Below are 25,401 nucleotides of genomic sequence, written 5' to 3' on the forward strand. Positions count from 1 at the left end.
ACGAACAGGCACGTGACGTCCCTGCCCCTCAGTCCCCTAACCAACATGGCCGCCCCTCGCTCCACCCGCGACGTCATCACCGGGATTCGTCGTCTTCCGGGTCAAAGGTCGGTAGCTGCGTGATCGCGGCTTTGCGTTGCGCGGTTCCCCTAAAACAACGGCGACGACGACGAACATTGACCTCTGCGGCTCAGCACCGATGACAATAGCGACAACAGCAGCGGTAACACATCAGCGTGAACACATCGGGTTATCTTAGACGTTGTGACGCAGTTCTACTGTGTGCGTGTTGACTGATCGGCGCGGCGGGTATGACACGTGACTTTGTACACCTCACTGGCCCCGGCCATGGGAGTGTGGAGTTTCCACGTCGGCTCATGGAAGCCAGCAGGTGCACGGCGCCGCTCTACGCTGCTTAGATCGGGGAGACGCCTTCGCGTCGATCTCTGTAATCAGACCCTGGGTCCGTTATAAATACTGTAGTACTGTACATACAATGAAAGCCGTAGCATTGTCAGACTTGCAACTTAAACATTTGTTGTATTGTGAAAGCAAATCATTGCGAATCACACCGCTACAATGGACCCGGTGCTGACCGCGATGCTGTGCTGAGTGTGACACGCGCAGCCCGCGTCGGCAGGCCACTGCTCGGGCCTCGCGCCGCCTTGGCGCGCGGAGCGGGCGACTTGACCATACTTCCCCACGCGGGTCACTGCGGGCGGCGAGGAAGGCGTTGCCGTGGGGCAGCAGCCCTCTGCTGCTGCTGCCCAGCACGTACGAGCTGCGCAGCAGCCTGTAGCACCTGATATGCACGGCGGTCACCTATCTGAGGAGATCGGTTGCATCCCCCGATTATAAAGCATCGGCGATTGATTAAGAATAATGCACCGTTTATAATTAAGCCTACAATACTGTATAATACCGACGTGCATGCTGTTGTAAAGTAGGAGCCGACACCAGATTGCAGGGGTCTCGTCCTTTATTCTTTTCCTTCTCTCCACACCTGTCCCCCAGCCGTCCCAATCTCGTTCCCGCCAAAGGCCCCTTCTTCCCGCCCGTTCTCTCCTTATATCTCTTCGATCACCCCTCCCACTAACCCATCTATTGGTGGGAATCCTTCCCCTGACACCCCTACATCACCCCCCCCCCCGGAGAAAAAAATAACCGTCCTCGGTTCTGCCTCCCCCATGGACCATTTAAATCTCCCCATGCCTCCCCCCACTGACAGTGACGACAGCCCTTACCCCCCCCACAACCATACAATGCAACATAACACAACGAAATCAATTGCGCGGCCTGCCCAGGTCTCCAGCCAGCATCCCGTAACAGCCCGGACATCCACAGGCAGCAGATGACCGTGGCGGCCCCCTCCTTCGAAGGCCCTCTCGTCGCGGTCCCTGGTTCGGTGGTGCTGGTGTCGCCTTGCCCGGCGCCGCTGTCTCTCCGGCCCCCGCTCGTGCCGCCGCTCCGTCAGGCCTCACATGGGGTGCTGTAGGTGACAAGGGAACACAGGGCACCGAACCCCCTGCCGGTCGGTGCGTGGTGGTCGGCGACCTTGGCCTGGGTAGGGATGATGATGATGTTGGCAGTGATGTTGGTGGTGATGTTGGTGAAGATGACGGTGGAGAGATGTATGGCTTAAGGCGGGTGGGGTGTACAAACCATCGTCGCTTACCCAGTTGGACCTGGACGCACTGCGGTCGGAGTGCTTTAATGACCTCGACCGGCCCTTTCCAGGGTCGGTGCAGCTTTGGTGAGAGGCCAACCGGCACCTGAGGACAGTGTAGCCATGCCTGGTCCCCGACTTTGAAGGGCTTGGCTGTCACTGTCCTCTCCCGTATCCGTACATTACTCTCTTGGCTCGTGGCCGATGCGGCCTCGGCTGCTTGGCGGGCCTCTCTCAAATAAATGAGGGAGGTCTTTAGTGCCTTCGGCCATGCGTCGGCTCTTGCGGGAATGTCCGTCAACTGCACCTCAATAGGCGGAACGGGATCCCGTCCGTACATCAGGAAAAACGGCGAGAACCCCGTCGCCGCGTGTGGGGCCACCCTGTACGCCGCTAAGACAGATGGAATGTGGAGGTCCCAGTCGGAATGGTTTTCGTCCACCACTTGGGACAGCATGGCCGCTATGGTGCGGTTAAGCCGCTCTACCATCCCATCGGTCTGGGGATGATACGGAGATGTTCGGACCTTTTTAGTGCCCAGGATAGAGCAGACGTCCTTCAATAGCTGTGAGGAGAAATTCCTGCCCTGATCCGTGAGCAACCGCTCCGGTGCCCCCTTATCAAGGACATAGCCTCCCACGAAGGCATCGGCGATGGTCTGTGCCGTTTGGTCCGGGAGGGCCCACGCCATCGGCCACCTCGTGCAGTACTCGACTCCGACCAACAGGTATTTATTTCCCCGTGGCGTGACCGGCAGTGGTCCCAGGATGTCCAATGCAACCAATTCGTTGACCCTGGTCACCGTGATGGGCTGTAGGGGCGCCCGGCTTACCCGGGGTGGCGGCTTTCGCCGCGCACATTCGACGCAGGTAGCGACCCATCGATGCACATCAGCGGTCATACCTGGCCAAAAGTACCGACTCTGTAATGTGTACAGTGTCTTCCGCCCCGCCAGGTGCAGCAGCTGGCGGCCGTGTACGTCCATAACCAATTGTTGACGCAGCGACTCCGGAACTACCAGGCATCGTCGGCGCCCTGTCGGGTCCCATCGCATGAGGAGGTCCTCCCATACGATGTACTCCTCCCCCCCTGCCTCTGCTGAGGCGCGTAGCGTTCGCAGTGGGGCTTCCTCCAGCTGTAGCCGTCGCCAATCGTCCAAGGTCAGCCCCAGGTCGTGGTCGGTCAGCTGGACCTCACCCTGTGCGTCCTCCGCCGTGCGTACGGGAGCGATGACTGTCCCCTCCGGCCTCGCCTCCTTGCAGCGTGCCCCGCCTGTGGTGCATGCACAAGGGCCCTGGGGCGCCAGTCGGGACAATGCGTCTGCGTTGGCATGTCTGGTCCCTTTGCGATGCACTACTTGGTACCTGTACTCCTGCAGGCGCTCTATCCATCTGGCCAGCTGGCCCGAAGGCTGGTCGATGCGGAGCGAATACTGCAAGGCCGCGTGGTCAGTGCGGACCGTAAATTTGCGACCATACAGGTAGGGTCGAAATTGCTGCACGAAGTGAACGACTGCCAGGAGTTCCCTACGTGTGACGCAGTAGCGCTGCTCCGCTGATGAAAGCACGCGACTACCATAGGCGATAACCACCTCGCGACCCTGCTGGACTTGCGACAAAACACTGCCGATGCCCACATCGCTGGCGTCCGTGTCCAGGATAAAGGGGAGGCCAAAATCCGGAAAAGCCAATGGTGGTGCATCTGTCAGACGTGAGCGCAGCTGCTGGAATGCCTCTTCCTCCAGAGGGCCCCAATAAAACCTCTGGTTCTTCGCCGTCAACACGTGCAAGGGCTTGGCAATGGTTGCGAAGTTGGGTACGAACCGGCGGTAATAAGAAACGAAACCCACAAACCGGCGTACCTCTGGAACCGTTGTGGGAACAGCCCAGGCCCTCACGCAGGCCGTCTTTTCCGGGTCTGTAGCCACTCCAGACTCACTGACGACGTGGCCCAAGTAGCGTACCGACGACTGCATAAGGTGGCACTTCGACGGCTTGAGCTTCAAGTTCGCGTTCCGGAACCGCAGGAATACCTGACGTAATCGGTCAATGTGTTCCTCGAATGATCGGCTGAAGACAATGACGTCATCCAGGTAGATGAGGCACGTTTCCCATTGGAGGCCTGCTAAGGCCAACTCCATTATGCGTTGGAACGTCGCCGGCGCAGTCTGGAGGCCCATAGGCAGGCAGTTGAACTCGAACAGGCCCTGTGGTGTCCGGAACGCTGTTTTAGGCCGGGAGTCCACGTCTAGTGGGACCTGCCAGAACCCGGACAATAAATCCAGCGTACTGAAAAATTTTGCTCCCGCCAGTGCATCCAATGAGTCGTCAATACGTGGTAGGGGATATGCGTCGGCCAGCGTGACGGCATTGAGGCGTCGGAAGTCCACACAGAATCTCAGTGACCCATCTGACTTCTTGACTAGGACCACCGGTGCCCCCCAGGGACTCGAGGATGGAGAAATTATGTCGGCCCGCAGCATCTCCTGCACCGCTTGTTGAATGTGCCCTTTTTCCATTGGGCTCATTCTATATGTGTTTTGGCGCAGGGGTGCGGCATCTCCCGTGTTAATGTGGTGCTGCGACAGATTTGTGCGCCCTAGGTCGAACGGTCCCCGGCTGAACACGTCCGAGAACTCATGCAATAATGAGTGCAGCTGCTGTTTCTGGTCGGGCGGCAATCCCGGCTCAGGCCCCGCCAGCTGGTCCATCCACGATTCGGCCCCTCTGTCCTCGGACTGGCTGATGCTGCCTACAAGCTCGGGCTTTGTCCCTGGGGCTCCTAGTGACAAGGGACTAACGTGGGCCAGAACTGTTCCCTCCTGCACCGTCGCTGTTCTATCGGAGATGTTCAGCACCTGAATGAACAGATGCTGGTTCCTCTGTACAATAGTTTCGGCCCCCACCAGCGCATGGCGATCCATGGTAGCTGATGCCGGAGACACCAGGATGGGTGAGTCTGGTCGGGCTGTCACGAGGGGAGACCGATATTGCAGCGGAATCAGCATCTGGGCTGCCGGGGGAATGGAGACAGACTTACTGACCAGAGCCTGCACGTAGGGTACTCCCCGGCTGGCTCCCTCCGCCTTTAGGAAATGGAGATGCGTTCCCTGGACTTCCACCCGCCCATTGGCCAGATCGATTTTCATTGGCATCCGCCTCAGAAAGTCCGTCCCCAACAGGCAGGGTACGGGCAATGTTGCGGAGACAAGGATGGGTCCTGCTACCGAAAGCTGCCCAATCTGTATCGGGGCTTCAACCTGGCCCAGGAAGCCCATGCTGCCTCCATTTGCTGCAATGAACGTTGTCTTGACGGGGACTAAAGGTCGGATTTTATCCGGCAGCATCTCGTGCATGGTGCTCGAGATGATCGTGGCTGATGCCCCCGTATCAACCAAGATACGTGCCGACACTCCCGCGATTTCACCGACCAGGACCGAGGTTCCTGACGTGGCCGCTACCACCCGCCTTGCCAGCTTCCTCCATTGTGTGGCTGAGTCCGGCCACTGACCAGGCGGCGTCTCGTTATCCTGTGGTGCATGGTGAAATGATGGGGGATGGATGTGAATGGACTGAAGATGGGGTTCCTCCCTTTGGAGTGCGTCGCAGCAGGGTGAACGCGCCCTTGTTACATAGTGTGGGCTTACCCCTGGGTTGCGGGCTGGGCTCTCTGTGTGGTGCAAATTGCCCCCCTTTGGTGACGTAGGATGGGCCCCCCTTGTGGTGTGGGGGGCCCCCCCCATTGTAGGGGGCAGTGGGGACTGGGGGGTGGGCCTTCCCGTGAGCCCCTCCCTTCTCCCCTCCCTTCCCTTTGTCACGGGGGCGTGGTCCCCCTGGTTCCGTCTCAATCTGCCGCAAAGCGGTGGTGAGGCGGCCCGTGGAACTGCTTCAGGGCGCACTGTCAATCTTGTGGGCTGCCTCCGCCCCCGGGCCGTTGCCCCTGGCAACTCGCCGGCGTCGCAGGCAATTGGTGACGTCACGCCCGCCGGCGACGTCACGCTCGCCCGCGACGTCACGCCCGCCCGCGACGTCACGCCCGCCCGGGACGTCACGCCCGCCCGCGACGTCACGCCCGCCCGCGACGTCACGCCCGCCCGGGACGTCACGCCCGCCCGCGACGTCACGCCCGCCGGTGAAACCACGCCCGCCCGCGACGTCACCTCCGCCCGCGACGTCACCTCCGCCCGCGACGTCACCTCCGCCCGCGACGTCACGTCCGCCCGCGACGTCCCTTCCGGCCCCGGCGCGACTCCCGACGCGGTCTCCGGCCCCGGCGCGACTCCCGACGCGGTCTCCGGCCTCGGCGCGATCCCCGACGTGATCCGCGACACCACTCCTGGCCGCGACGTCACTCCCGGATGCAACGTCACGTCCGTTCGCGACGCCACTCCGGGTCGCGACGCCACCCCTGGTCGCGACGCCATCCCAGGCCCCGGCGCTATCCCCGGCGCGATTCCCTTCCCCCGACCCGGACAATGGGGACCGGGGAACGACACCGACGGCGCCCACCCCGAGGAGACTCCCGGTAAGTTCGCGGCGTCGGAATTATAATTGCTCGGCCCGACCGAGAGGCCGGGCGGGACGGCGTCACTCGCCTGGATCCTGTCGGCGTTCGGCCCCGGCGGGTTCCAGGTAACGTTGGCGGCCTCCGGCTCTGTGCGGCACCCCCTCGCCACATGCCCCTCTCGACCACAACGGTGGCAGACCCACGGGGCGTTCCGTCGGGGGGGCTCGGCGCGATGTTGTAGAGGCGGCTGCCAGCGACGCGGCGGTTGGTCGCGCCCCTGGTCCCTCTGCTCCGCCAGTCCCCGGATCGCCGCGTACACCTCCCGTAGCGATGGCTCCGTCTCAGACGTCGGGGGTCCGTCCCCAGCTGCTCCACAGGCAGCCTGTGGCGACGGTGCAGGTTCGGCGGTTGGTGTCGCTGGACCCAGTAGTGCCCCGGCAACGGCTCGGCTGTTCCCCCCCGCCGCGCCAGCTACCGGGCCCACGGGTGGCGCCCGGCCCATGACCTGCTCGTGGGCTTGGATGGTCCGGGCAGCCCACAGCGAGGTGCGTTCCCCCGGCGTCACCACGGGCATTACAACGCCGGCGCGGCAAGCGTAGGCGATGAGGTGCTCGACCACGAGATCCTCGAGCGCTTCTTCAGCCAGGCGAGGGAAAGCTCTCCTCGCCAACACGAGCAGTGCACCCCTGTAGGATAAAGGGGATTCTTTAGCCCCTCGCTGGCGATCCTGGAACCGTTTAAAGGCCCCTTCCGCCGGGCAATAGATCTCCCCCAAAGCCTCGTAGGCCGCCTGTAGCGTGGTCTTGCTGTGCGAGGGAAGGGAGGTGTAAGAGGCGAGTGCTTCCTTGCCCAGAACGGATGGCAGCGCTCGTAGTGCCTCTTCGTCTGTCCACTCGAGAGCGTGGAAGGCAGCCTCGAATCGGCGGACAAACTCCTCCCAGTCTTCTTCCTCAGCCACGAACTTGTCGACGGGCCCCAGCCGACGCGGCCGTCCGGCCACCTGCTCTCCCTGTTGGGTGGTTAGCCCTGGGGGTTTTGGCGGGACCGGTGGCGGCTGGCGTGACGAGGTTGGTTGCCCGGCCGGCTGGTCGGCCTCCGGGTCCCGTGGCCTCTCCTCCCGTAGTACGCGTGGGGGTGGGGGTCCCGGTGCTGGCGGGTCCCCCATAGGGAGCCTCTGTAGGAGCTCCTGGAGTGCCCTCTCCACGCGGGCCATGCGGTCCTCCATGGTGTCCTCCAGGCGATCCGGGCCCCCTGCTGCTGCTTCTGATAGCAGGCCCCCTTGTTGCCCGGGATGGGAAGGATCCCCGGCCCCTGCTTCCTCCTCCCTTGGCTCTTTCCCGCGGGGATTTTTCTTTGTAGCCATGAGATCCCACCGCTGCCACCAGATGTAAAGTAGGAGCCGACACCAGATTGCAGGGGTCTCGTCCTTTATTCTTTTCCTTCTCTCCACACCTGTCCCCCAGCCGTCCCAATCTCGTTCCCGCCAAAGGCCCCTTCTTCCCGCCCGTTCTCTCCTTATATCTCTTCGATCACCCCTCCCACTAACCCATCTATTGGTGGGAATCCTTCCCCTGACACCCCTACACTGTTATAGCTGCAGAATCTGACAAAATATTTCCATCATCGTTGTGAGTGAGTTTACTCCGGTGTGCGATCACACGACGAGTCTTGATTGGATGTGGACACAGTGCGCGCTTGTCCGACGTTATTCGCTGAACTGCGGAGGCCACGTTCACGAGCGCGCGTCTTGCCGTCGTGTTTAGCCAACCCACTGCTGGATGAGGCCCTCCGAATGCCGCTACGGGGGTCGTGGGTGGTTATTCGACCATACTTCACCACGCTGGTCACTGCGGGTCGGTGAGGGCGGGGAGCGTAGACGTGGGAGCACAGTACAGTGCAACCTTGAGTCAATGTATCCGGCTGCAGTGAAGCCCGGAGTACAGCGAGGGACTGTGTATGCATCACGCTGTTGTTGTAATGTAGCCCCGCCGCAGCCTGTAACACTGAATGGCTGTCCCTGCCCTCTGCTAAGGGGGACCTGGAGTCATGGAGGAGCCCAGGGCAGATGCAGGGAAAGCGCAGGTGGGAGAGCTGGAGGCTGGGGTGAGGGGCCTTGGCTTGGCCGAGGCGAACAAGAGACGACGGGCACTCAGGTGAGATGCGTGGGGCTGTCGGCACGACAGGACATACCGGCCTCTGACTCGCGGATTGACGTGTGCAGGGAACAAGTCCACAACGTGACGCACTAATGGACTGACATACGGACGGATGTACACGTAAGGTGACGCAATCTTGTAGTGACACTAAGGCACTGACACTCATGGCCTAACACACAGTGACACACTCGTGGACTGACACGGACTAACACACTCACGGACTGACACACCCATGGGCCTGCAGACTGACACACTGGCGACTGATATCTCAACCGGTCACCAAGCCGCACGATCACACAACACTCCCGCGACCAGCACGGCAAGGGACAGCCTTCATCCAACAATGGATTCACCAAGGCCAGCTTACACAAGGCAAATTAGCGTGTACAAACATAAATCCTTATAGATTGCTGTGGAAAATACTGTTAATGAGAACCTTTTAATTCCTGAATTGCATTTCACAGGGTTTGTGTCCTCATGCGTCCACACTGCCCTGATTACTGGCTCATGGAATGTTAATCTTATTGTGACGTAATAGTCGCAGCCCCCAGAGTCATGTGGCGAGCTTGTATGCCGAGCCACTGCGCCACTGCAAACTAAGAGATCTCTTGCCATGACACACAGTGACACATGCTGAGAGTGACACTTGCGGACTGGCACGGGTGGCCATACTCGTAGTCGGACACATGGACTGCCATCCTCACTGACTGACCTACTCATAGACTGACATACTAACAGAGCGATACACTCACGCACTGCCGCTCATGAAGTGACACACTCACGGACATTCTCACGGAGTGAAACACCCACAGAGTTGCATGGAGTGACACACAGACTGACACACTCGTGTACACAGGCGAGTGATGTATGAACCGGTCCTGGGCCCTCCTCCGTTCACCAGCCCACACTGATAAAAGCATTGCCTTGTCAATGCAAATCATTAGCCGAGCTCTGCCTAATGGGCTGTGTTTGCACTTCGATGTATGGTGCTTTCTGGCTATGACAATTGAGTGAACTAGTTTTTCCACAACGATGTTATTGGCTGTCTTGAAAACTATTTGTGATTTAAATTCGTGTCTGCTGCTGCCCACTCGCAGAGGCTCTGTTCAAATCTGCTTCTTCATTCCGTCTGTACCTCGGGACTTGTTTTATACTTGCGAGGAGATATATGAAGTAGTGAACGATGATGACGGTGGACAATATTGTCAGGGGTGACTCCCCCGCAGGTTGGCAGCCTGCTGTTCCAACTAGGGCATGCTGCCCTGTGGTCTCTCTACTACACATCGGGTGCATGCTGTGCGGCTACAATGCCCGGCTCTCTGGCTAGCCATGGTTAATAGTGAGCTGGGAGTTTCATTGTAAAACATTCCAACTCGACTCCAGGAATAATGAGTATTACTTTATGTGAAGTGTTCAGAGGTCATCCTCTTACCGTGCGGTGGTTGCTACGTCCGTACGGTGCGAAATAAGTTCAAAATGCATACATACTTGGCCTCTAATCCAGCACTGTAGGGGCGGCGAGGGTTGGAGGATTGCACAAGTGTTGTAAAACCCCCGCGCAGCGAGGGGGCCAATACTCTCCCCCTGTGCAGATAGAAACGGATGGAGATTAGTCTACAAATTGCTGTGCCACCTTCTGGCGAGCCAGAGTACAGCACCTCCTCGAAGCCCACGGGAAGGGAGTGTCACAACATCTGTGTGTGATCCATCAACCCTCATTGCTGGGTTACAGGCAGCCGCGTGTATTGCCACCACCGCCCAGCTAATGTAATGGTAAATGGAATCGTGACACCGAATCAGGTGATGCTTTGAATGGCCGGGTGAATAATTACACACTGACAATCTTATCATCGTCGCCTTTATCGTCTCCCACTGCCGAATGCTTAACTTTATTGCTTGATCTTAAGCTTTGAACATAAACCTTTCACCTCTGTACTGACCTAAGCTAACAATGTAACGACGCATCCCCGCAATGTCTTGCTCATGCCACTGCTCGCGAAAGGGGCCTCCGCTAGAGGGAGGGTATTTTGGCAGACTGTCCCATGCTGATCAGATGTCTAATAGTTGGGAGTACCCACATTTTACCCCACCACACGCAACCTACTGATTGACTAACTGGTGTACCCATTTATATCGCTGGGTGGACATTGGTGGGTGGGGAGGGAACTGCCGCACAGGGATATCACATTGGTGATCTCTACATGGAAAGCACACAATGGCTCACAGTGAGTACAGTTTAATAGTCTCACGGGCAGTGCTCATCTCCGTTGTTGGCAGCCTGAATAGAGCCCACAGCTGAAATTCCACATTTATCTGGAGGAGCCAAGTCGTATTCGTCTTTCGTATGGCTGATGCAGAGCAACAACTACAATTTCACATTCAGGTGGCCAAGCCAGATAACCGCATCAGGATGTTTCGGAGTGTATCGCTGTGATGTCTCTTTTGTATTTGTGGATCGGGCATCGCGTCGTTATACATTGTAGGGTCTGTTCTGGATGACCGCAGTCGCACACTGCTACTTGAGAGTTTTTATGTTTCCATTTGTGCGTCAGGTATTGGCATCTACTGCTGTGGTGTGTGCAGTGAGTGCGGTTTAGGGTGGACCTTTAGAATCTTCTACGTTTGGTCTTTTACAAGTTGTTTGTTTGTGAGGAGCCGAGTACATCCATTCGACAACTGCTGTTGGCTTCCCACTAAATGGTTGTCATGTTATCGACCATGGAGGCATGATGATGATGATGGATTTAATCGATTCCCAAACCGGGATTGGAACCTGCGACCTTCCAATTCAGAGTCAAGCCTCTGACCGCAGTGCCGACTGGCGGATAGCGTGAAACAATTTAGCACTTTCACCCAATCCTCACAGACTATACCTGTCTCTGAACTACTGTGAAATTTCCAAACTCCACATTTCTGTGATGGGGCCCAGACTATAATGAACAAGGTGCTTCTTACAGACGGCATAGAAGAAGCATTGTCTCCTCTCCTCATGCCAGCTTGATCTCCTCTCCTCCCGCTTCAACGCCCAATCGCTTGAGCCCCCTCCCCTCTTCATTGCCTACACAAGTCCCCCCCCCCCTCCGCCTGGGTCCTCACTAATCCCATACAGGTGACTCCCACGTGGCGCTGATCAGGATTAAGGTCACGATTGAATAGCTTGCCCCATCCGCAGACCCCGCACACCCCCGCCAAACCAGACCCCGTGACTCGGTCTGCCCGAAAAATCACATTGAACCCCCTGTGTGATGGGTGGGCAAAGGGAGGGAGGGAGGGGTGCGGCTGGTGGAATCCTCATGGTGTGGGGAGGCTGTGCGGGTGACCGGGGAGCGACGTTGTCTCGGTGCCACTTATAACTTGGCTCGCTTGCGAGGCGTAGGTTGTGTGTTGTTGAGTCTATCCTACCTCTCCCATATCTCCAGTCATCTCGCTTTGTCTCTGTGTGTATTTCTTGAAGATTGTCCCCCTCCCGCCCCGTATCTCTCGTCTCCTCGCAGCGTCCCGATCCTTAATCGTTGTTCGGCTTTGGATTTAACGGCCGTATTCATATTGGTATCGTCGGTCCAGAGACCCGCATCAGTTCAACTAGATCCAGAGCTGCAGTTCTTTTCAGCAAGATCTAGAAACGTCTTGATCACTCGTGGTCACTCAGAGCGAGGTCCTACACCATCCTGGTAATACCAGGACTCGTTCCGGCAAAACCACCAATGCTCCACGGTCCGGAAAGATTCTGACAACTCCAGAATGATCCAGCAGGGTTCACTGATAATCCTGATGACTGCAATTTGATCGTGAAAGGTCCGCATTTCTCCATCGAACTTAAGCAAGATCCCACTTTCTGCAGCACAATCTGGTGATATCTACCAAGATCTCAATCAAGCACGACCGTGAGCGCTCCCACCCACGCAGTCTGACTGTGAACACTCCTGGTCGCTCCAGCAGGCTCTCAATTACGCCATCGTGATCTTAGCAAGGTCTCAATCGTGCCAGCTTGATCCAGAAGATCGCAATTGCTACAACTCGGTTTTCAAAGACGTTCCTCACTTCAGCTTCATCTGGAAAGATCAGAGATATCTTAATCACTCCAGGACCGTCCTGTATCAGTCCATTGCAGTTATAACCAATCCAGCTGTAAATTCATCCGGCAATATTTACGTATTCAGCAAGATTTACTCCGCTCCTGCTCATCCATCAATATAACCCGATCACTCGAGCTGCATCTGGTAAGATCCTGACCAACTTCAGCACGATCACGGCACTCTGCCCAAAGCCGTACCTCCACGCCCGTCCGTCCGCCCTCCCATCCGTCCACGCTTCTTCCTCAACGACCGCGGCGACGACGACCACAACCATGAACCGCGCTCAGAGCCTGCAGTCGCTGTCGACGAAACTCGACCGGCTGGAGCAGGCGGTCCAGGGCGTGAGCCTCGTGCTGCGCCGGAGGGGGCGGGGGGCGTCCACCGCGGCGTCTTCGGCGGTCGGCACCCCCTGCGGCCGCCGCAGCCGGGCCCCGAGCTCGGCCTCCTCGTCCTGCGCCTACTCGCCAGCGCCGCCGTGGCCCGGCGGGCCGCTTGGCGGGGACGCCGCGTTGGGCGCGAGCGTCCTGCGCTCGTGGAACTCCTCGCTGGCGCTGTGCCGCGAGGGGGGCGGGCGCTTCGCCCGCGGCGGAGACGGGGAGCGCGACGACGACGCCGATGATTATTGCGATGGGGACGAAGAGGAGGAGGCTGAGGTGGTGGGAGGAGAAGAAGCTGCTGCCACTTGGGCGCTCGACGAGCTGGTCAGGGCCATGCGGTCGTTACGGGGAGAGCCGGAGGTGCAGATGAGGTGCCGTGAGTTGGTTGGGCGAACGGATCGTCCGTTCTCTCATTCGTTTCGTTGTGACGTTACAAGGTGTCCCCTGGTGGCTAGTGGGTTGCTTCGTCAGGCTGGTGTGAATTCCCCTGAGTTCTTGGCTGTTAAAGTCACACGTTTCGTGGCTCTGTAGTTCCGAGTTTCCCATGATATCTAGGAAATCCTTATTCCTTTTTACTGACATTTTTTCGTGCCTGCTTTTGTCAAATGTTTAAATTCCTGATCCCAAGTGCCATGAATCGTATGCTTCCTGATTTTCTTGGAATCCCTGATTCCTGGAGGCATGAATTCTATGGTTCGAGGTTAAATTAATTTGGTGATATATCTGATCCGTATTGCTGTAACATGATTCTTGGTGCCGCGAATCCCAAAATTGTGAGAACACCTCTTAATTCCTGGTACCAGGAATCCCGTGAATAAGTCGAATCCTCGAACAACGGAATTCTGCTAAGTCTCTCGATACCTGGGAATACCCGATTCCATTTCCGGCAGTTGTAAAAGTCCCAAGGTCCTCGTTATCTGTGTTGTTTGATTCCCATTGATGCCTGGTTCCCTGTGCTGAGAGCTACATAATTCCTGCATTTATTTTGTTGAATTCCAGGAGTGATGCGAAATCACTCAGTCTGTGGCCCCTGGTTCCAGCATTTCCAGAATTCCCATCAGTGGTGGCGCACCTCCCTTAACGTGTCGGGGGGGGGGGGAAATGATTGCAAGCTAAATTTGAATAAAGTTTTGGTTATACAGCATAGTATTAAAGGTATCTAAAATTAAATCTTCATGGAAAATTATGAATTCATGATTTGCAATTTACTTTCATGAAAAATCTTTGCATTGGTCAATGAAATGCAACAAATTGTGTTTGTGATGCTGCTGCGTTGGCAGTGGTGCACAAGCACAACATCCTCGTCTTATATGAAGAAAAAAATATATATATACGTGATTATTACTGCAGATGAAATATATTATAGAAAAAGCGTTTGGCTGGCTGGCGCGTGGACAGGCAGGCAAGTGCGCAGGTGGTGACGTCACCGCACGCATCCGCGTGATGACGTCACCCGCATCCCGCAGCGTCGTCGCGCCGGGTTCGTGCGCCGGGTTGACATCACGCCCCCCCCCCACCCCCCTAACCCCCCCAACGAGCAACAAGGTCCTCAGCACATTCATCAATACGACTGTGGCCTTGAAAGGAATCTTGTTATGAGAAGCGATGGCCCTTCTTCAGCGCACGTAAATGGAGAGGTGACGCAATGTTGGCGGTGTAATCCTACCGGCTACCATCGTTCTCACAGTCTGTCTAATGTCACTACATTTGCACCTCCGATTAGCACAGTGGTCTGTACGGTGCAAAAGAAGTTCAACATGCATGCATCTACCCTTGTATTCTTGGATACAAATGGGGTGTTTTTTATTTCAAGATCCACAAGTTTGGGGGGGGGGGGGGGGGGGAGACGGGGTGCATCTTACTTTCTGCCGCGTCTTGTAATGGGGAGAATACAGAAACGATGGCGGCGGCGACGATGGCGAGTCTCACGATGCCCGGGTTCTGCGATTTTCCCGTTAAATCCGCGATGCGTGTCGCCGCGTGACTCGCAGACTGCGCGTGATCACATGGAACGTGGGAACGGCTGAGCCCCCCGAAGAGGCAGACGCTCTGCTCGCCCTGGACCAGGAGGGCCCCCCACCACATCTCTACATCATAGGGTGAGCCACCCCCCCACCCGCCACACCACTACTGAATCACAATCTTTATTTAGATTGGAGGAATCCGATGAGCCGTGGCGCTCTTTTTTTACAGATGTCCAGTAGGTTTTACTGATCTCCAGTATGTCAACGTGTGGTGCCTTGCACAAATGTGCCACCTTTAAAAAAAAATGTAAATCAAGTTGTGGCTGTGAGTTAGTTGTTCTATACAAGCGTAGAGAGATGTGTTTTGAGTTCTGACATGAATGCCGTTATGTGTGGGCGATAAAATGGCTGTGCGTGTGTGCGCGGGGAGCGGTAGTGTAGCGGTTAGCGCACGGCGTTATGAATTCCGCTAACGACCAATTACAGCGTTGAATATTTGAACTGTTTCCGGGCCTCTCCTAGGTTGACTCAGCCTTAAATGAGTACCTGGCACGGTGTGTAAATCATCAGCACCGGGGAGACAAAGGCAGCCGGGCGTGGTGTTGGCCACCCACCCCCCATCACGTGCCATGCCTGCCTTCATAGGAGCTCTGTAACAGCACTTGCCCCAACAACAGTGTCCAAGGCTATACGGGGGGGGGGGTCTTTGTTGGTTTGTGTTTGCAGGCTGCAGGAGCTGAGTGCACGTGTGGACTTGTTTCTTCGGGACTCTCTCGTCGATGACCCCTGGAGCTGCTTCCTGATGGACTTGCTGGCTCCGCGCGGATACGTGCGGGTAGGGCCCCCAGGCGGGTAGGGCCCCCAGGCGGGTAGGGCCCCCAGACGGGTAGGGCCCCCAAGCGGGTAGGGCCCCCAAGTGGGTAGGGCCCCCAGGCGGGTAGGGCCCCCATGTGGGTAGGGCCCCCAAGCGGGTAGGGTCCCCAAGCGGGTAGGGCCCCCAAGCGGGTAGGGCCCCCAAGCGGGTAGGGCCCCCAAGCGGGTAGGGCCCCCAAGCGGGTAGGGCCCCCAAGTGGGTAGGGCCCCCAAGCGGGTAGGGCCCCCAAGCGGGTAGGGCCCCCAAGCGGGTAGGGCCCCCAAGCGGGTAGGGCCCCCAAGCGGGTAGGGCCCCCAAGTGGGTAGGGCCCCCAAGCGGGTAGGGCCCCCAAGTGGGTAGGGCCCCCAAGCGGGTAGGGCCCCCAGGCGAGTAGGGCCCCCAGGCGGGTAGGGCCCCCAGGCGGGTAGGGCCCCTGCGTGGGTTCGTGCGGGCTGGGCCCCAGGACGCGCACAGGGAGGCCCTCCCGGCACTCTCCAGACTCAACTCTTGCTGAGCATCCGAGAGCCGACGAGACGGGGCGCATTCCGGGTCAGCGTCTTGTGTTGCGAACCCGGCTGTCCAGCTGGCCAAGTTGAATTCCCGCTCATGGCCAATAACGGTGGCGATTATCTGAAGCAGTGCATGGCTTCCCCTCGGTTGACTCGGCCTCAAATGATTACCTGCTGCGGTGTGTAAACATCGGCACTGGGCAGACAAAAGGTGGCCGGGCGTGGTACCCGCCACACTAACCCTCGTGTGCCATGTCGGCCTTCATATTGCTTGCTAACGATGCTTCCCCCAACAGTCTGTTTCTTGTCAAGGAGCATAAACCATCACGCAAACTCCGCTCATCACAGCGGATTTTCACTAGCCAGATGGTGGTCACTGCATCGCGAGCGTTTTCAGATGCGTTTCTGCGGCCGTCTGGAACGGTCTTCTTTCCGATATTAGGAAGCCACTGGAGCGATTCATTTTAAAATCAAAATTGAAAACTAATTTCTTTAGAACTGCTATTTGTGTTTAGTTTGTTCTTTCTCGGCACCTCCGATTTGCGTGGTTGGCTATGTACGGTGCGAAAGAAGGTCAACATACGTACAAAGGCTACACGGGGGATCGTTGTCTTTGTGTGCGTGTGTACGTGCGTGCAGCGCGAGTCGGTGCGTCTGCAGGGACTGCTGCTGCTCGTGTTCGTGCAGAGCTCCCTGCTGCCGCTCGTGAGGGATGTACACACGGCGTACACGCGTACGGGCCTCGGGGGCTACTGGGTGCGTACCCCGCTCCTCCAATTAGCACGGTTGGCTACGTATGGTGCGAAAGAAGTTTCACATACCTGCAAACACACAGACACAACGACAACATAGTCTTGGCGCCGTCCCCCCTACCTCCTGTCTCATCTCACACCACCTCTCCGTCACATTAAACTACAACTATTAAGACTATTTTTATTTTACCCGGTAAGGCCCACTGAGCTATATAGCTCCTTTCAGAAGCGAGCTGGCCACAATCACGACGGAGTCGCCTATCATATGGAAAGTTTTAGCAGGGACGTTAATCTTTTCGGGTTGGGAAGAGTGATCTGTTCTAGTTGCAGTGAGTAATCCGTTCCGGAGGAGGAAAATGATCCGTTCTGAGTGGGAAGAGTGACCTGCTCCATTCCATGCCGTGCGAGTGATGCGTTCCGCGTGGTCCCGGCCTGCGTCCAGGGCAACAAGGGCGGCGTGAGCGTGCGCGTGTCGCTCTGCGGCCTCTCCTTCTGCTTCGTCAACTGCCACCTCCCGCCGCACGAGGGCGGCCACCTGCAGCGCCTCGATGCTCTGGAGCGGATCTTGGACGAGCAGCGCTACCCCGCGGTGGCACCGGCGATGACGCCGGTGGAGAACGACGCCAACGGGAGCGGCGGGGACGGCGGCGGCAGGGACGCGGCTGGCCGAGACGGGAACGGGGCCGGCCTCGCGATACTGGAGCACGAGTGAGGATGCGCACGCCGGTCGGTGGGGTTGCAGTTGGCGCACCGCGCTAGGAACCCGGCGACTCGAGTTCGATTCCCGCTCACGGCCACGATCGTCTGAATCGGTCCTGGGCCTCCCCGACATCGACTCGGCTTTCATAGCTGTTACTCGCTAACAGAACTCGGCCCTGTTTAAGCTGTATGGGGGATCCTTGTCTTCATGGCAGTCGTGAGGGTGCTGCATATATGAACCCTCTGCTGCACGTTCGATTGCTGGTTACAGCTGATATCAGTGGCAACTAGAGTAGGCGAAGTATGGTCGAATAGCCCCCACGATCCGCGCGGCTTGGGGACAGCCCTCACCCAGCAGTGAACGTACAACAGGAGGCGTGCCAGCACTTGCGGAGCGGCATGGGCGATGGCGACGGCGACGTCGTAGCGAGGGATAGTAACGAGTCGCCGTGTGGCGTCAAGTTTTTGATATCGGTGGAGAGCTCCGGGAGACGGGGAGTGAATCTTGGGAGGATGAGTAACGGTGGTTGAACTGCTCTTTCTGTTAAGTTTGTTGTCCTTGGGGTGCGCTAAGCCAGGAGGCGCGATCGTCGGCCCGGCTGTCAGCCTCTTGTCTTTCACCTTGGCAGCCACCTCAGTGTTGGTGGGAACGTTTAACCTCTTTCGTACCGTACGTAGCCACCCGTGCCAATCGGCGAGTGGGCGTCTCCGTGTCACGCCTCCACAGCGTCGTGCTCTGCCTGGGCGACCTCAACTTCCGCATCGCCGACCACGGCCTTCGCTTCACGCGCGACTCCATCGACAACGGCCGCCTCCACCTCCTGTGGGGCAAGGACGAGGCGCGTGGCCTCCTGAACATCATCGCCATCAACCACATCGACAATATCCCCCTCATCACGCCACCATCGCCACTGCCATCAACCACATGACCAATATCCCTCTCGTCACACCACCATCGTCAACACAACCGTCACCAACATCACCAAATACACCACGACATGTGAAGTGGGGAGGGGTGAGGGAGGGGCAGCAGGAGCTTACAGTCGAAAGTGTGACGGAACAAACAGCAGATTGAACGACACGGCTCGGCTTGCAAACGACGAGTGGTGAGGCTACAAGACGCGGCAGCCAGGCAAACAGACTCACCAAAAAAATACGCAATGTAGAATAAAAAAACACAAAAATACAACGTAATGATGAAGCAAAGGAGACGTAAATCGAAAATAAATTGTAAATTTACAACAAACGTCATAACGAATCGTCAATTTAATTAATGTGTATATATATATATATGCTCTCCCCTTTGCAGCTGAACATATCCAAGGCTAACGAGGCGTTCTTGCGCGACTTTCAAGAGGGGCCGCTCTCCTTCCCCCCCACGTACAAGTTCGACCAGGGGACCAACACCTACGACACCAGGTGGGGCCGAGCCGCGTGTTGCAGGGCAGCAGTCCGTGTCCCGTGGGGCTCGCAGATCCACCCCCCTCCCTCCCTGACAAAGCTTTTTGTGCCTTGTCAGATGACGCCCGGGGAACACCACGACTGGCCATTCTCATCCCCCTAGGTCAATCGATCGGTCGGTCGATCTGTTTGTTACGTGACAATGTCGCCCTCAATAAAGTAGGCATCGATGTACATCACGGCAGAACGGGAACGGTACAGGGGGCATATCATACCCATCACGACCTCGGCGGCATCCCAAGGGTACGGTGAATCGGGACGACCTCCCCAGGCCCCGCGATTTGGGGGGCCCCGCGATTTGGGGGGCCCCGCGCTTCGACGTCACAGTGTCAGATGGAATACTTCCGGTTTAGTGTGAAGAAGTTGGGGGGGGAGACCAGCACGGTGAGATTTTCCCCGGGCCTCTCACCGCCCCTATGGACGGCCCTGCCCTCGGTGTTAAAGCTGGGGTCACGTCTAGGCCATTGGTGCGTAACTAACCACTTGGCGTCAGTGGAACACGTATCGTTGTTTTTAAAACGGGGCTGCTGCCACCCTGGTGTAGTAGTTGAGCGCCACGAGACTTGCAATCCGGACTCCATATCCTGATGCGGCATGTTAAACAATGGGGGGCGAGTTGATATAATCCCCCGCCCACCATGGCCTCTTGTCCACCCAGTAGCAGCCATATAAAGGAGCACGTCATGGTTAGTCGATCTCGCGCGGTGAGCTCGTGTGCGGGTTACTTCTGGCCATCGTGGGCCTCATCGGAGCTCCCTCTTTCAGAGGCCCCTTCCGCCAGCAGCGGCACGAGCACGCAGTTGGAGGGCTGCGCCTTTGCCTTTTCGCTCTAATTTCGTTTTTTTTTGCGCGCAATCGGCAGCGGCAAGCAGCGCAAACCCGCGTGGACCGACCGCGTGCTGTGGCGGGTCAGGGGTGACTCCCGCAACGCCCCGGGGCCAGAGGGCGAGGGGAGGGGGGCGGGCGCCGTTGAGGACCGGGGCGACGGCGCGGCCGCCCCCTCGGCCCGAGTGAAGCTGCTCTCCTACACGAGTCACATGGACTGCAACGTCAGCGACCACAAACCCGTCGCCGCCGAGTTCCTGATCCAGGTGACGGAGTCGCGCACCAGCTGCCGCGTGTCTCGCTGGTAGGGTACAGGGGTACAGCGTCGCTTAACCGACTCGCTGGGGGGCACGTGTCTCGCTGGTAGGGTACAGGGGTACAGCGCCGCTTAACCGACTCGCTGGGGGGCACGTGTCTCGCTGGTAGGGTACAGGGGTACAGCGTCGCTTAACCGACTCGCTGGGGGGCACGTGTCTCGCTGGTAGGGTACAGGGGTACAGCGTCGCTTAACCGACTCGCTGGGGGGCGCGTGTCTCGCTGGTAGGGTACAGGGGTACAGCGTCGCTTAACAGACTCGCTGGGGGGCGCGTGTCTCGCTGGTAGGGTACAGGGGTACAGCGTCGCTTAACAGACTCGCTGGGGGGCACGTGTCTCGCTGGTAGGGTACAGGGGTACAGCGTCGCTTAACAGACTCGCTGGGGGGCACGTGTCTCGCTGGTAGGGTACAGGGGTACAGCGTCGCTTAACCGACTCGCTGGAGGGGCGCGTGTCTCGCTGGTAGGGTACAGGGGTACAGCGTCGCTTAACAGACTCGCTGGGGGGCGCGTGTCTCGCTGGTAGGGTACAGGGGTACAGCGTGCTTAACCGACTCGCTGGGCGGCGCGTGTCTCGCTGGTAGGGTACAGGGGTACAGCGTCGCTTAACCGACTCGCTGGAGGGGCGCGTGTCTCGCTGGTAGGGTACAGGGGTACAGCGTCGCTTAACAGACTCGCTGGGGGGCGAGTGTCTCGCTGGTAGGGTACGGGGGTACAGCGTCGCTTAACAGACTCGCTGGGGGGCGCGTGTCTCGCTGGTAGGGTACAGGGGTACAGCGTCGCTTAACCGACTCGCTGGGCGGCGCGTGTCTCGCTGGTAGGGTACAGGGGTACAGCTTCGCTTAACCGACTCGCTGGAGGGGCGCGTGTCTCGCTGGTAGGGTACAGGGGTACAGCGTCGCTTAACAGACTCGCTGGGGGGCGAGTGTCTCGCTGGTAGGGTACGGGGGTACAGCGTCGCTTAACCGACTCGCTGGGCGGCGCGTGTCTCGCTGGTAGGGTACAGGGGTACAGCGTCGCTTAACAGACTCGCTGGGGGGCGCGTGTCTCGCTGGTAGGGTACAGGGGTACAGCGTCGCTTAACCGACTCGCTGGGGGGCACGTGTCTCGCTGGTAGAGTACAGGGGTACAGCGTCGCTTAACCGACTCGCTGGGCGACGCGTGTCTCGCTTCGCGAGCGAGATGCCTTCCGAGTTGAATGTGTGTATGTTGAACTTCTTTCGCACCGTACATAGCCAACTGTGCCAATCGGAGGTGCGGGGGAAGGACAACAAACGAAGCACAAAAAGCAGCTCTAAATAAATGCGTTTTAAAATTAGATTTAAAAGTGCAAAGCTCCAGTGGCTTCTTAATATCGAATCGAAGAGCGCTCCAGATGGTCGCAAAAGCGCGTCTGAAAGCACGCGACGCAGTGACCACCGCCTTTGTTCGAGGTACATTTGAGCCCCAACATTCTCCACTATTGAACGACTTTTCTCTGTGAGAAGTGCAAATTATGATTTTCAAATAAAGTAATAAAACGTCAAATGTAACACCACATGTGAAGAACCGCAGTGTTTGCAGGTGCCTGTCCTCAGCATCTGCAGTTCACACTCGTTAAGTGAAACGACCCAGTATCAACGAGTCGCTGGGCCACGCACCAAAGACCGTGAAATACAAACTATGGACCATACAGTGAACCACGAGGAGGTGGGGCCGCCAAAGATCCCCCGTGTAGCCTTAACAAACTTGCGGCAAGTGCTGTTTGCGAGCACCTATGAAGACTGGCACGGCACACGAGGGGGTTGGTGGCCAGCACCACGCCGCGGCTGCCTTTGTCTCCCTACTGGTCAAATATAAAGCGCTAACTTCCTTTTAAACCCGAGACAACGCTCAATGCACTTTATAAGTTCACAAATAACGTAATTTGTAAGTGTAGGCCATCGTGTTCTGGCATCACCCTCATCGCCCCCTACTGCAAACACCTGGCAGGACCCTGCTGCAAACAGAGCCATGAGACTCGCGGAGGCTGTCCCGTGTACACACGCTTAGTAGTATTAGCATCAGAACATCATCAGCAGGCCAATGCACAAATCTCCTTCGTGAATGGAATATTAAAGACACAAGCCACAGTAGTGCGATCGTGGCCATCCAACCCAAACTATGGACCGTATAGTAAACCCATCGAGATGCACGGAGACACACAGACACACATAGACACACACAGACACATAGACACAGAGAGACTTATAGAGACACAGAGAGACTTAGAGAGACACAGAGAGACACATTGAAGACAAGCCACAGTGCTAGCGTGGCCGTGCAACCCGCACCGTGGGGCCGGCAGAGGACACTGCTGCGACGGTTGCCGTAACCACGTGCGGTGGCTGCTGTGCGGTGCAGCTGGAGGGAGAGGTGGACGCCGAGGCCCCGGTGAGCGTGGAGGCGATCGGGGAGTGGAGCGCAGCGCGGGATGCCAAGCTCTCGCTCCATGTGCAGCCGGGCTTTCCCACAAACCCCTGGGACTGGATCGGGCTCTATGCTGTACGCGCACGCACGCACGCACCCACGCTTTCGCCGATAAGACATCGGTGTGAGTGCCGCCACATTGCCTTTTAATGGGCGTTTTCACATTTGTGTATTGTTGTAAGCCACACGTCAGGGGCCCGCTGTGTAACACATGTTCACGTGTGTTACACATGTAACACACGTGTAACACACATGTTAACGTGTGCTCGTGTTTGTATGTCGGTGTGTGGGGAGCGGCCCGCGGGCCTTGCAGTAAATAACAACGACTGACACACACGAAAAGGCCCCCGTGTAGTCTTACAGGCTGCTGAGTGAGCACCTATGTCAGCTGGCACGGCACACGAGGGGGTGGGTGACAAACAACAAACCCGGCCGCCTTTGTCTCCCTCGTGGCGATGTTTACACACATGACTGGGTACTCGTTTGAGGCCGAGTCGACCTAGGAGGGGGAGACCCACGACGCGTTAACCGCTCCACTATCACTCCCCATGACGCGCGCGTTGACGCGTGCGTGCAGGTCGGCTGGCGTCACCCCAAGGACTACGTGTCGTACGTGTGGGCCCGCGACGAGGAACTCTGGAGCCTCTGCGATGACCGGCTGGTGAGAGCCCCCCCCTCCCCGCCCGCCCCCCTCCCCGCCCCCCCCTCCCCGCCCCCCCCTCCCCGCCCCCCCCCTCCCCGCCCCCCTCCCCCCAGAGCTGATGGAGACGCAGGCGAGCTCCCTCCTCCCCCGTGGAGCGCGTGTCACTGTGTGTCGCCGTGTGTCACGGTGGCTGTCTGTGTGTCGCCGTGTGTCACAGTGAGTCACGGTGGCTGTCTGTGTGTCACTGTGTGTCACACTGAGTCACTGTGACTGCGTCACGGTGGCTGTCTGCGTTGCTTCAGGTTCGCTTCGACTCGGAGCTGATTCCACGCGATGGTGGCGAGCATGTGCTCGCGTTCTACAGCCGCAAGCACGGCATTGTGGGAATCAGCCGCCCCTTCACGGTGCGTAGCGCACACTGGACACTGGGCTCGCATGGTCCTCGTGGTTTCGGAAAGTTCGTCCCGGTCGCCTAAAGATTTTCCGAAAACTTGAATTTTCTTCCAGTTTAACAGTTTCTGGCCTCTTGTTCGAGTGATGACGCGAAGGCCGGGGCCACCCGAGCAGCGATAATTGTGTGATTAATGAAAATTATTAGCACCCACTCTTTCAAATCCCCCCTTGTTATTTAACGGTTAAAGTTATTTTATTTCTTTCCATTTCGATAGATTCTCTAATTAGTCTTGGCCAGTAGTAGCTAGTTTTGCACAGAACTTCAACATCAAAATCAATCGATTGTCCTTGTTGGCACGCGTGCTCTGCTACTGCTGACAGCTGTATTTGGGAGAATTAAATATTTAGCTGATGTTCTATTAGTCTTGTGCTGATGATTCGTCCTGTTTACCCAACATAACATTTACCCAACATAACATTCTAATTTACTCTCTCATTCACCGGTGTTCTCTCAATCACACTCATTCACTCTGGTCAGTCATTCACTTGTTCACTATGCGATTATCATCATCTAGCAATCACTCTCTGAATGGGGTGTTTCACTCAATCTCATTCTCCATTCCCTCTTTCACTCAGGGTGCCACGATGGAGAGATATTAACTACTTCGCCTGGTATACAGGAGGTCATGAATTTGATCCCGACCCTGACGCCTGCTGCTGCTGTATATTTAGAGTTTGCGTGTCTCTCTCCCCGTGGTTGCGTGGACTTTTCTCCGGGTTCTCCGGGTTTTCCCTGCACATTTAGAATTAACGTGCATTTCAGAGTATCTGGCTGCTCTAAGTTTGCACGTGATAAGCCACTTGGTTGCGCTATCATTTGTGATCGCCAGGTCACTTCTGCAAGAGAGCGACACAGCTCTGTGGCATAACGAACATTAGTAAATATTAACTCTCCCTTCTAACCCCCCACAGGTCTCCACTGCTCCCTTCTCCCCCCCCGACAGTCCCCCCCGCACCCCCACTGAGGACCGCTCCTCTTGGGGGAACGACTTCTGATGGCGCTCCTCGTTAACGGCTCCACTGACGAAGGGGCGGGAGATGACGAGGTGGGGGGAACGGTCATCGTCGGTGAAGTATGGGGATCGATGGTGAATCTACCGGTCTCCTCCGCATCACAGGCCCGCACCTCCCTCCCCTCATCGCCCCGCCTCGTGAGCGACCATCCCACGTGCTTGATTGGAACCCGCGGTTGAACTTCGCTGCGGTTGCTACGCAGCTGCACTTTAGATCCATATTGGGGGAGGGGGGGGGCTTTGCGTGCGGTGCTGTGTGTGTAATGTGCTGTGTGTGTGTGCTGTGTGTGTGTGCTGTGTGTGTAATGTGCTGTGTGTGTGTGTGCTGTGTAATGTGCTGTGTGTGTGTGATGTGTGTGTGTGTAATGTGCTGTGTGTGTGCTGTGTGTGTGTGATGTGTTGTGTGTGTGCTGTGTGTGCTGTGTGTGTGCTGTGTGTGTGCTGTGTGTGCTGTGTGTGTGCTGTGTGTGCTGTGTGTGTGCTGTGTGTGCTGTGTGTGTGATGTGTGTGCTGTGTGATGTGTGTTGTGGTGTGCTGTGTGTGTGCTGTGTAGGTGTGTGTGCTGTGTAGGTGTGTGTGCTGTGTAGGTGTGTGTGCTGTGTAGGTGTGTGTGCTGTGTAGGTGTGTGTGCTGTGTAGGTGTGTGTGCTGTGTAGGTGTGTGTGCTGTGTAGGTGTGTGTGCTGTG

The 25,401-nt window shown here is 57.4% G+C and overlaps 1 protein-coding gene across 1 annotated transcript; it reads left to right on the top strand.

Annotated features, from left to right (window-relative positions):
* The first annotated feature begins 92 nt into the window (after positions 1-92).
* LOC133349084 (inositol polyphosphate 5-phosphatase K-like) lies at positions 93-25,401 on the top strand. The gene is made up of 13 exons (XM_061562231.1): positions 93-223; positions 8,205-8,325; positions 14,773-14,880; positions 15,472-15,580; positions 16,747-16,863; positions 17,302-17,567; positions 18,286-18,397; positions 18,868-18,977; positions 19,882-20,110; positions 22,541-22,681; positions 23,184-23,267; positions 23,552-23,653; positions 24,615-25,401. The coding sequence occupies exons 2-13, from the start codon at positions 8,219-8,221 to the stop codon at positions 24,696-24,698; spliced, it is 1,569 nt and encodes a 522-aa protein (XP_061418215.1). The 5' UTR covers positions 93-223; positions 8,205-8,218; the 3' UTR covers positions 24,699-25,401.

Source organism: Lethenteron reissneri, chromosome 29 (assembly GCF_015708825.2).
Source record: "Lethenteron reissneri isolate LAM-NWPU_2019-01 chromosome 29, ASM1570882v1, whole genome shotgun sequence".
Lineage (NCBI taxonomy): Eukaryota > Metazoa > Chordata > Hyperoartia > Petromyzontiformes > Petromyzontidae > Lethenteron > Lethenteron reissneri.

Bases quoted from the DNA above. Each gene is read 5' to 3' on its own strand.
- LOC133349084 (XM_061562231.1), top strand. From the start codon at position 8,219: ATGGAGGAGCCCAGGGCAGATGCAGGGAAAGCGCAGGTGGGAGAGCTG. The intron at 15,581-16,746 runs GTAGGGCCCCCA...ACGTGCGTGCAG, and splicing joins CTCCGCGCGGATACGTGCGG to CGCGAGTCGGTGCGTCTGCA. The intron at 20,111-22,540 runs GTGACGGAGTCG...TGTGCGGTGCAG, and splicing joins CCGCCGAGTTCCTGATCCAG to CTGGAGGGAGAGGTGGACGC.